The sequence below is a fragment of the Ctenocephalides felis genome, unplaced genomic scaffold, assembly GCF_003426905.1.
Source record: "Ctenocephalides felis isolate EL2017-DRISC unplaced genomic scaffold, ASM342690v1 CF-g0.4_SCAFFOLD_03571, whole genome shotgun sequence".
Classification (NCBI taxonomy): Eukaryota; Metazoa; Arthropoda; class Insecta; order Siphonaptera; family Pulicidae; genus Ctenocephalides; species Ctenocephalides felis.
In genome coordinates this window covers 14,425,863-14,437,554 of record NW_020539725.1, presented here as the reverse complement: position 1 = coordinate 14,437,554, position 11,692 = coordinate 14,425,863, and the positions used below count along the sequence as shown (strand labels likewise).

Below are 11,692 nucleotides of genomic sequence, written 5' to 3'. Positions count from 1 at the left end.
TGAATTTATTCTTTAGTCTATAACCATACCTAAGCGATAAGGAAACTTTAAGGAATAAAATGAAAATATTTATAAAATGTATGCAGTCTGTTCAATGCTAAGCTTTTATTTGTAAAATACTCATAGATAAATCGAATTTCGATTTAAATGATTTGTGTATATATGATTTTTTTTTTTTATTTTTATGCCAGATCATTCAAGCAGCACTAGACGAAGCACGATGTGGTAGAACTTGCATTGTAATAGCTCACAGACTTGATACCATTCGTACTGCTGATGTTATTTGCGTCCTGGACAAAGGAAAAGTTGTGGAAACCGGTACACATGAAGAACTTTTGGCGTTAGGAGGAGTATATACACAATTGCATGGTCAACAATCTAGTTTATCATGATCATGATCGATCAATGTATATAAAAAATTTTGGTTGAAACCAAACTTGTTCAAATTCAAAAGCGCGTTTAGCGACACCAAAGAAAAATTACTTGTATTTCGGAAGAATATTTTTTAATAACGAGTGAAAATTTTGATAAATTATTGTAAATATTTAAAATAATTCAAAAGAGCTTAAAGAATAACTCCAACTATAAACATTTGTGACTGCAAGATCTGGAAATTTAAAATTCTATTATAGTATTTATATCGCCTCAAAGAAAGGTTGATTATTAGATGATAAAATCATTATATTATTCATCTTATATAATAGCAACATATTTAAGTAATTTTATCATTAATATACATATAAAATAAGACATTTGTATATGTATGTATATATTTATATATGCAACAAACCTCAAAACTTTTAACCAGACGGTGCAGAGAAACTTTCGGTAACTTGTTACGATAATTCGTTACACCAATGATTATATTAGTGTTAATAAAGGTGATACATAGGTTTTGTTTGTTATGCTGTAGCAGCATTATATGTTTCATATATTATCATACATAATTGCAAATATATTTTAAAATAGCCAGGCAAAAATGTTAGTTCAAACATAGATTAACTCCATGTGAATATTTTACTGTATGGATCATTTGAAGTTGTGTAAAATTCATGTTTAGTATTTATTTTATTGATATTGAATAATATTAGTGTATAATTTGTTTAATAAATTAGTTAAACTGTGAGCTTTAATAAATTTAAAAGAATGTAATGGACAAAAATATAAAGTAAATGAGTATTATAACAATAAAGTTTACTTTCAGTATATTATCTGCTGCAGTATGCTGTTACTTTGAAAACTACAAATAAATAATTATAATAATGTACAAATATGCCATTGTGCAAATTATGCATATGTACAGCAGACACTCAATATCCATAGAAAAATAAGCACGTATCAAATAATAATTAATTCCTACCTACAGACTGCATACATATATCACAAAAACTTTACATGCACAATAAATAGATTATTAGTTGTAATTGAAAAAAGACTTAAAGACTTAAAAGAAAGTTGTAACATCTAGATTTATAACACCAAACAGATATAAATATGAAGAGAAACAAAACTTCCTTCGGAGTTAGCCGAAATGTTGGTATCCGCATATGATAAAAATATTAGAAATTTATCTAAAGACTGACTCATGGATATAAATATATTATATTCTAATATTGTCTAAGATTATATAAACAAAAATAATTGTTTAAAATTGTTTAGGGGGCTGACTGCAACAACGATGAAAACAATCCAAACGAATCGCTGTTGGTGATGCTGTAAATATTTGACAGCTAAAGCAATAACTTCACACTACTTCTTATCAGTGTTGTTGAGAAACGTCAATTATTTATTTTAGTGCTTTCCTCTAACCTCAATCTCGCATGTAATTCTGAGTAAATAAAATATTTAAAATGCTGAACAGTAGTATCTCAAGTACATTAAAGAATAAGTTGGTTACTGACGATTTGGAAGATATACATGATGAGGAAAGGGTGAGACAACCTTGCCTATATATTTTTTGCAATTTCATATTCAATCCTTTTTTTTCATTTTAGCAAAAGATTCGAGCGGAATTATCCAACATGAGTTTCTTAGAATTACAGAAGCTCAAGGAAGAAATGGGCTCTAAATTATACAACAAAGCAGTTTTTGGTACAACAAAGAAAATTAAAAAAACTAAGACAGACTTCAAAAGAGAAAATAAAATCGACCACGTGAAATGTCAGCAAAGAAACAAGTTCCTTTGTTACGAGATTTGCCAAATGTTAAAAAAATTGAACACAGAGATCCTAGATTTGATGAACGAGCCGGAGAATTCAATGAGAAAGCATTCAAAAACAGTTACAGCTTTATTGAGGAAATTCGACAGAAAGAATTAGATCAGCTAAAAAAGGATTATAAGAATACTCATGACCCTGATGAAGCTGAAAAGATGAAATTTTTGATTACGAGAATGGAAAATCAAATCCGTGAAAAAAAGAAAATTGGAAGAGAAGAAAGAAAAGGAATTAATGGAGAAAATGGAACGATTGGAACAATCAAAGAAGGAAAAACTCCTGTTTATAGGAAAAAATGTAAGTCTAATGTTTTATTGTCTTATTCCATTTATTTTTAGAAAATAATTTTAATGATGTATTTGTATTTTACTATTAGTATTAATTAAAATGAATATTATAATTAAGTTCATATAAGTCAATTTAGATTTCCAGTCTATAGATCTAGATCAATCTAGATTATTTAGTACAAAGTAAGAAACTTTTTGGCACATTATTAAATAATCATTTTTCTATATTATAGCTGAAAAGAGGATATTGGACCTTGTTGATAAATATGAAAAGCTGAAGCAGTCAGGTGGACTGACTAAGAACATCATGAAACGAGAAAAAGAAGAAAGCACAGAAGGACCGTAAAGCAGGAAAACATTATTGAATTGGTTTTATAAATATTTATCTAAACAATGTTAAATTTGTTTACATTTTTGTACATATAATATAACTACTTATTTCTTATTCTGTTTATGATTAGCCAGTTCTCAGCATTTTTGCTTCACGTTTTTCTTGCAGTTCTTTCTTTTGGTTATCTACAATAACTTTTCTTTCATTCATAAATTGTTCATATTCTTCAACTTTTAAATCTCGAACTACTTCTATTCCACAGGATCTGGCTATTCAACTAACATGGTGCATATTTCTTGAAGTGATTTTAGAGCTAAAGGCGGATCCGTACTTTTAATAACTGCTATTTCATAAATATGTTTCAGAGTAACTTTTCCAGCGACTTCCTTTCCTAAAATTGATAACACAATTATTTTACATAATTTACATTAGCTGTTATCTCAAGAATAATTTAAATGGTCTAATGCCCTAAAACAAACAAACAAAACGAATACTATGACCAGTTTTGATTATAACTTAAATTTAAAATATTTAATTTTTGTAATTTTCAATTGTATTAACAACTACCTGGATACATTGCGGCTCTTTGAAGACCAGCAGCTTGTTTCAGAAAAAATACAGCTGGTGGTTTATGAATAACTAAATCGTAGCTTCTATCAGATTTAACAGCAACACAAGGTAAAGGGATTCCTTCTTTCATATCTTTTGTTCTTTCATTAAAATCTTTACAAAACGTAGCTATGTTGATACCGCGCTAAAACAATGGGTATTAAAGAGAATTAATTCAAAAAACATACTGCAACAAAAATAATGTTTCTTTTAGTTAAAAATAACGAAAATTAAGTACAAGATTATGCTAATGATGTATTGATCAAACTTCTATTGATGTAGTATATATTTTTTTCGTCTTTATCTATGATTTTTTTACCAAATCTATCAGTGATTATTAAAATAGCTTCAAGTAATCATTGCTGCGTTAAATAATTATCTCCTCAACTGTACTTTATTATTTATAGATTGCACATGTGAGTAGTAAATACACCAGTAGAGAAAGAGAATATAATATCTTACTAATAACTAAATAGATTGATTCACCTGTCCAAGCATGGGGCCTAAAGGAGGCCCTGCGGCGGCCATCCCTGCTGGAATGTCTGTACGTAATTTTGAGGTATGTTGAACTTTTTCAATAGTCTTTTTTAGTGTATTTATTTTCGCACCGACTTTCGACATATTGCTAGTTTTATCGGTTAGAGTCTAGTTGTTATATGTTATCATTAAAAAAACCTTAAATAAAATCATCATAATTTTTACATAACCTAATTCATCACAATAATTGACTAATTACCGTGCTTGAAAATATAGTTACCGTGAAAATATAATTGAATAAAAAAAATTGTAACTGCAATGTATTATTATAAAAATAATAGTATTATTATTTAAATATGTTCATAGCTATGTTTTTTAGTAATAAAATGTATTATAAATCTTTGAGTTTTTGGCAGGCTAATCTAGTAGCGGTATCTGTGGGTGAACTTCATTAATTAACTTCCCGAAGGAGAAGTTTGTTTTCATCGAAAATTCCGATTCGCTAAATTTATGTTTTCTCGACGTTTCAAGCCATTCTGAATCGAATGAGACCAAATTTGGAAAAAGTATGTGTGTGTGTGTATGTGACGTTTTTAAATCTTGAAATTTAGTGTAGCTTTAAAAAAAATCCACTATTATTAAAATTAATTTCTCTGTGATACATTGGTGAAAAAATTAAATTCAATTTGTTATTCTCATTGAAATTTCAAAGAAATTGAATCCATTTTCATACTCATTTTTCTTTAAAATTAATTTTAATATTGATATTTCTTTTGCTAGTTCCATCTACCGGCGAAGTGTCAAAATCCGTCATGTGCTTGCCAATAACTCAAAATTGATTCCTTGCTTCAGCAATTTTAAGTTTTAAAAAAATAAATCATTAATCTCACTTTGAAAACAATTCTTGAATGTAAGTGTATTTTATTATTACGAGATACTGCAACTTTTTTTCTTTAGTCTCGGAAGCACTTGTTCTCGATTTGTTAAGTGGAGGTAAATTTTAATATTGTTTAATTCAAAATGATAATTTAAAGTTTTTAATTTTAATTAATGTTGCTTATCTAATTTAACAAAAGTGTATTGAATTTCATCAAGCTATAACTTTATTGTGTACATATTTGACAAATATTCTTCATGGCTTGAATATTATGCTATGAAAGTGTTATCTTAAAGCTGAATTCTTTCATACTTGCTTCTGAATACCTATTTGTAGATGTAGATAACTTGATCTGGTTTATTTTCAGATTTACTGACATGAAGAAAGCAGTTTATTATTATGCATGTCATTTATACCTAACAAACCAAAGATGGTTTTAAGTACTGAATGGTCTCAAATTGAAGTCATAACGATAAACAATGATGGAAATGGATGGGGTTTTATGTTAGTCGGTGGAAAAAGTACAGGCGTTGTTATAAAAACAGTAATTCCAGGAAGTGCAGTTGAACGAGATGGCAGACTTCAGCCAGGAGACCATGTTTTACAAATTGGTGATGTAAACTTGCGTGGGTTTAGTTCAGAACAAGTTGCTACAGTTTTAAGACAAGCAGGACCTCAAATAAAATTATTAGTAGCACGTCCGGCAGAAGCTACAACTACTGAGCTAGAACCTCATGCACCCATTGTGCCTACTAAGATTTTATCCAATACTGAAGAGCTTGACAAGCAGTTAAGTGAAACTCAATTCCTTGGGCAAACTTTGAGTAATCTATTGTCAAATGAGGTGTTTACAACAAGTACAGAAATAATTCCTGAAACCATTCTTCCAATAGCTGTAATAGAAAATACTGTAGTTGATGAGTCTCCCATTTCTTATACTCTCCCAGAAACAGAATCATTTACTGTTTCATTAATAAAAAATTCCTTTGGTTTGGGTATCACAGTTGCAGGCTATGTATGTGTTGAAGAAGGTTTATCCGGAATTTTTGTAAGGAGTATCATCGATGGGAGTGCTGCTAAAGCAAGTCAAAAAATAGAAATCAATGATAGAATAATAGAAGTTGACAATCAGTCAATTATAGGTTTAACAAATAAAGATGCAGTAAATATACTTCGCAATACTGGTGAAACTGTGAGTTTGAAGTTTGAACGATTTTTGCGAGGTCCTTGTTATGAATTTCTGCAAAATGCTTTTACATCATGTGACGAGCTTTATCAATCAAATTGTGGGTCTGAACATGTGTCTGTCCCTATAATAATTAACCAACAAGATTATTGTGATTCAGATGCAACATCTGAGTCTTCTATTGATTCTGTGATTGTAGAAGGTGAAAATAATGAATGTGGGAAAGATACTCTCGATGTAATTAAACAAGAATGGGTGCAAAAAATTGGTAATGAAAATACAATAGTGGTTGATAAAGTTCACAAATTATCTGAATTGGGTATAAGTTTGGAAGGAACTGTGGATGTTGAAAACGGTTTGGAATTGAGACCACACCATTACATAAGGTCTATTCTCCCAGATGGTCCAGTAGGTCAAAGTGGTTTACTTAAACCAGGCGATGAACTGCTTCAAGTGAATGATCAAAATTTACAAAATTTGAATCATACTGAAGTCGTTCAACTGTTGAGAAAGTTACCTGAGAAAGTGCATCTGGTCTGTGCAAGAGGTACTTCACCAAATATTATCAACACTTCGCAAAATCAAGAAGCGTTTGCTACACGAAGTATTTTGACTGGAAATTTACAAAATATATTTCAACCTGTTCAGAAAGAAAAGTCTATTAGTGAAAAACGTAAAAACTTTAAAGAACATAGAAACGAATTTGCAATGTGGAATAGTGATTCTCAGTTTATCGATCTTCTGAAAACTGAAGATGGTTTAGGTTTTAGCATTTTAGATTATCAAGATCCTTTAGATGCAAGTGATTCTGTTATAGTAATTAGAGGTTTAATACCAGGTGGCTCTGCAGATCTATCAAAATTAATTTTTCCAGGTGATAAATTGATATCTGTCGATGATGTTCAGCTTAAAGGAAAGAATTTAAATGAAGTGGTAAGTTTGTTGAAAAGTTTACAAATTGGTTTGGTCAAACTAGAAATCAGTAAGCCGTTGGGTGCTATTGCACAAGATAGCTGAAGTAATAAAATTATACAATAATTTTTAATTTGTTGGAGCGTAGTAATCCGAATTATAAAAACTTCCCGCTTTGATGCGCTAAATTTATTGATGATAATATAATGTTTTGATGGGAGGGAACAGTCTATCTGATATAAGTTTGGCTTGCTTACATTTATCTTTTGCTTCAAATAGTGAATATAATTGAATAGTAAGCATAATTTCAAGCATCTAAAAATGATAGAGAATTAGTAAGGGAAGTAAATCACAAAAATATAGAATTTAGTTTTATATCTAGTCATAATAACAATACTAGTCAATAATTTCCATATACCCAAAGGCTAATTATTCTAAAATTCTAAACACCACTTATAGCAAACTACTTAAATTGGAATACATTTTAAAATCTATAAGTCTAATATAAGAAATCGTCAAATATTTAAATATTTGGGAATAATGATTGTCTTCTCTTCATATAAAAATTCAATTTAATATCATCAAAGACTTCGTAATTTTATAATTAGTAACTTAATGATATTTTAATGCAGTTTAGACTACTAGTTTTTCCAAAAATGTAAATTTTAAGTACTATTTATTGGAATATCGAATTAGACAAAATATATTTGAACGATTAAGTTTTAAAATTATGTTTGGGTATTTATAATTGCAATTTTTTTTTATTGGTACTATAAAATATTTTTTCTTTTTGACAAAACATTATGAATGATAACTATTCTAGACATTATTGTCTTTGAATAGATGTATCAAGCGTTATTGGTTCGGTACATTTGTACACATCATATCATATATCATATATGCATATATGCTATTACCATAATTTGATAATAAATATTATGGGAGATGATTAAATTATGGTGCACCTAATATAAATTTATAATTTTGAATTATATTAATATTTTACTGCTGCTAGAAATCCCAAAAAAGATTTTTACTACAAATTTCTCTGATTAAGATTTTTTCAAGTGATTATTAGAATTATATCACTTTAGATTTGTTAGATATATAAATATTTTAGTACAAGCTTGCAGAAACGTTACATAGCTTTAGATTGAAACTATATATAAAACATGATTAACTTAGCAACTGCTTTATATGCAACTTATTTTAAAATGTAGTTTGCCTATAATATTCTACATAAGAGTATTCTACATAACATCAGATTAAAACAAATTAGATCAAAGTTCGTCAAAAATTGATTAGAAATTTAACTCATGTGTAATATTTCTAAATATAAGTCGATTACATATTTAGTTTACAGATAGAAAATAGATGACTAGATGACGAGATCTATTCTAACTGCGAAGGCTTTCCATATATCACTTTTTTTTATGCATATAACAATTTTAGAATAGAATAATTGGGAACAAACTTGTAGAATTCAATAATGAGGCAGTAAGAGCTCTTTATTTGCAGGGATAATACTTCCACAAATATGCAGGGAATACAAAAACTTGAATATGAAATGATAATTAATGTGGGTTCCTGTGTGACAAAATAGAAAGCAACCTTTAACAAAAAGTTTTATTAAAGCTTAGGAAATGGTTAGAAGAACTTTGTAATTTTCTTTAGATTATCAGTGTTTAGACTGCGCCTTTAGTCATTTGTCTCTTAAAAATCAGACGACGTTCGATGTCCATGAGCTAATCGCTCATTTGCTATTCTTCTTTGGTTCAAGTGGTTTGCAGAATCTAACTTGATTCTATTTGTTTCGAACCCATTTTCAGCGACATGATTCAACAACATAAGGTATAACATTTTCTACAGTACATGAACAGTTTAATTTTTTTCACTTTCCTTCTTTTAAAAAACCATCTTTAAAGCCAAACGTTCCTTAATATACCGGAATATGGAATATTTACCATACTTTAGACAAAAAGATCTGTTATGCTTTATGGGTGTACACCGGGGAAACTTTTTTTAATCATTACTTCAAAATATTTTTGTCCAAGTTGATATTACCCTCATACGGACAAATACGTAGCAAATACAGTAAATATCATATAATTAAACATATATACATATATACTTTTTGACCAAAAAACTTTCATTTTTATCCTATTTTGGGTAATTTACCTCGGTTCCCCGACCACTGCCTATTTCATTAGACAGAATTTGTAAGTAATTTTAGGTGGGATTCCAATTGGAATGCATTTGTTATGTGAGTACTTGTTAGATCTGCGAATAAAGAGTTTTTAAGAGAATATGAGGATTGGGGGTTGCATTTAATAAGCGAAGTAAAAAATCTAATGATCTAAGTTCGAAATACGATCTTCTACTGTAGGTTATTATAAGAAAGTCACAAATAAGTAAATAGTTGGAATAGTGTACTGAAATATTAGCTTTGCAAAATTGTGGAATTGATATGGAAAGTGTACATTTCAATTAATTGGCAATTTGTAAAAACATCAATAGTGCAGTCATAGGAGAGGAAAAAATGATTTAACCTTCGAAATCTTTTACTACTATTCGATTTGCGTAAAATTTTGGATTTAGGCTCATCTCACCTTCAATTTGAGAGTGAAAACAATTTAGTACTACCTAGTACTTTGACATTTGACATTTCTACCCAACAGCTGTTTCATATCCGCCATTTTGTATGTTAAATGTACGAAACCATGTAACGTAATTGTTATGTAATTGCCAAAACGATGCATTTACGTTTAAATGTTACAACTATACGTAACATTAATAGCCATAAAATACGTAACGACGTTTCTTTTGTCACGTTATTTTAACTTAATTAAACGTTTGTTGCTTACTGGGAGAAAAAGGGTAAGTCGAGTCTGATTCCAAAATTTCATGAATATCGGGATGAGTAAAAAATTCTGACCCGAACCGCTCTATTGGCTGCACGAAAAATCTAATTAGTAAGAAAAATTGATAGTTTCTTAAATCTTTTACTTAGATATTTTCGAATCCATTTGACTTTATTAGCGTTTTCATTAGCCATATTATTAAGTGTAATAATATTGTTAATAATAACATTTTTTCGATTGTGGTTTACTTTTCGATTAAGTCATTAGCTAAAAGTATATTGAATTTTTGTGACTAATAGTTCATCAGGAACAAAACTCGTTTATTCGGATTTGTGATCATTAGACTCAAATTATATTATTTTTGAATGAATGAAGTGAACACTTTAATGACAAAACGATTTATATTACATAATCTTACTTTTTAATATTTTTTAACAAAATAATAAATAAGTTGCACAATATCTATTAATATGGAAAACTCATTTTATGCGATTTTATTAATTTCTTAGGTATTTATTTCTTTGATTCGGATACTCATAGTAATAATTTGGTTAATTCTATTAAATCTATAGTCATGTAAATAAAGACATATCCATACGTTTCCATATAATTAATTTTGTAGAATTTCTTAGAAATTAGAGCTTACTTTAGTAAATCTTGTATAGTATAATTATAGAATTGTGCTTCATACAATCTAGTCATATCGTATTTAATTAAATATAAACGGACCATTAGCAACATAGAAGTCGGTAGGGACCAAACTGTTTATTATAAACGAAAATTCATTTTTGAATTGAAGAATAAATTCAGTTTTTGTTCTTTTAGTGAAGTACAAATTATATATTTATTTGAAATGAATATTTCTGTGATATTTAAAAATAATCTCTTATTTTATATATTAACGCCTATAGTTTTTCATAACTTTTACAATTTCAACGGTTTTTTAATTAGATTTGATAAATAAATCTTAGTTTTATTTCATACAATTTGTAAAGATTTATTATCCCGCTATATCTTTGATTCTTCATAATTTGCTCTTTAGTATTAGGTTTCACATTAATAAATTTTATACCAATTCCAAATTAGATCTAAAATAATATATTATATAATTTAGTATGCGTATTAAATAGTTTAAATAAATAGTTTAAATAAATAGCATCATTGTCAACATTACAATAATTGTTAAAATCCTTTCATTAAAAATTGCATGAAGTTTTAAAAGTATATTAGAACAGGTTTCATATATTTATTACTCCATGATTTAGTAGAAATCAATAAAACAAACGTCTTTGGGGGGAAAATAAGAATTGTATCGAATAATACTTTTAATATATAATTATATATTCTAAACATACACATGATATCATTTCACTATATCGTAGTACACAGATTTAGTGGGCTTTTACATATCCTTTTAAAAAATTCCACGCACATTAGAAATTTTAGAAATTAACAATTAATTAGTATGGTCAATAATAGCGATCACAGTTTTAGGACAATGATTTCATATAATATTCATGTTTTGTGATTAAATAACATGTATATTTGTGGCGACTTTAATTTATACAAATATATACAATTAAATTGTTTCTGAACTCAGCCTGTTTCAGAAATTTCCTAATATGTTAAATGTAACAAATATAATATTTATATTATATCGCCTTCAATAAATTGCATAGCCTTCACAATGAATAATAAGCATGTATGAAATTTTTATAATGAATATACCTGGGTTTTCCTTATATGAATTGTTTTATTTTTGTATAATACTTTAGATATATGAAAACATGGCAGAACTATTTTAAGGAGCCCCCAGGACAAGTAAGGAGAATGTACAAGTGTACGCGTTCACCAAAATAAATTCACATTTTTGGACGAAGTGGCCATCACAATTCACTTCCAACAGGTATGCCATTAAAAATCACAGAAAATAAAA

The 11,692-nt window shown here is 28.3% G+C and overlaps 5 protein-coding genes across 5 annotated transcripts in view; 4 read left to right on the top strand and 1 right to left on the bottom strand.

Annotated features, from left to right (window-relative positions):
* Positions 1–11,692, top strand: part of LOC113384664 (myosin light chain kinase, smooth muscle-like) — a 61,370-nt gene that overhangs the window by 17,031 nt on the left and 32,647 nt on the right. The gene's annotated exons all lie outside the window — the stretch shown is intronic.
* Positions 1–11,692, top strand: part of LOC113384662 (patj homolog) — a gene marked incomplete in the record, with an annotated part of 40,745 nt that overhangs the window by 23,948 nt on the left and 5,105 nt on the right.
* On the top strand, positions 1,778–2,849 carry LOC113385666 (ribosomal RNA processing protein 36 homolog). Its single transcript, XM_026623512.1, has 4 exons — positions 1,778–1,931; positions 1,995–2,176; positions 2,224–2,513; positions 2,737–2,849. Exons 1-4 carry the CDS (start codon positions 1,851–1,853, stop codon positions 2,847–2,849), a joined length of 666 nt encoding a protein of 221 aa, XP_026479297.1. The 5' UTR covers positions 1,778–1,850.
* LOC113384665 (39S ribosomal protein L11, mitochondrial-like) lies at positions 2,878–4,269 on the bottom strand. Its single transcript, XM_026622416.1, is given in 5 exon segments — positions 2,878–3,109; positions 3,112–3,225; positions 3,402–3,588; positions 3,930–4,118; positions 4,201–4,269. Coding segments are annotated over 4 exon segments (585 nt in total). The 5' UTR covers positions 4,065–4,118; positions 4,201–4,269; the 3' UTR covers positions 2,878–2,960.
* On the top strand, positions 4,788–11,592 carry LOC113384663 (patj homolog). The gene is made up of 3 exons (XM_026622413.1): positions 4,788–4,913; positions 5,165–6,916; positions 11,532–11,592. The coding sequence occupies exons 2-3, from the start codon at positions 5,201–5,203 to the stop codon at positions 11,559–11,561; spliced, it is 1,746 nt and encodes a 581-aa protein (XP_026478198.1). The 5' UTR covers positions 4,788–4,913; positions 5,165–5,200; the 3' UTR covers positions 11,562–11,592.

What these genes read in the sequence shown, in the direction of transcription:
- LOC113384663 (XM_026622413.1), top strand. Translation starts at nt 5,201, where the DNA reads ATGTCATTTATACCTAACAAACCAAAGATGGTTTTAAGTACTGAATGG. An exon ending in GAAAGAATTTAAATGAAGTG is followed by an intron (nt 6,917 to 11,531) that starts GTAAGTTTGTTG and finishes ATAATACTTTAG; the next exon opens with ATATATGAAAACATGGCAGA.
- LOC113385666 (XM_026623512.1), top strand. Translation starts at nt 1,851, where the DNA reads ATGCTGAACAGTAGTATCTCAAGTACATTAAAGAATAAGTTGGTTACT. An exon ending in ATATACATGATGAGGAAAGG is followed by an intron (nt 1,932 to 1,994) that starts GTGAGACAACCT and finishes TTTTCATTTTAG; the next exon opens with CAAAAGATTCGAGCGGAATT. An exon ending in AAATGTCAGCAAAGAAACAA is followed by an intron (nt 2,177 to 2,223) that starts GTTCCTTTGTTA and finishes AATTGAACACAG; the next exon opens with AGATCCTAGATTTGATGAAC.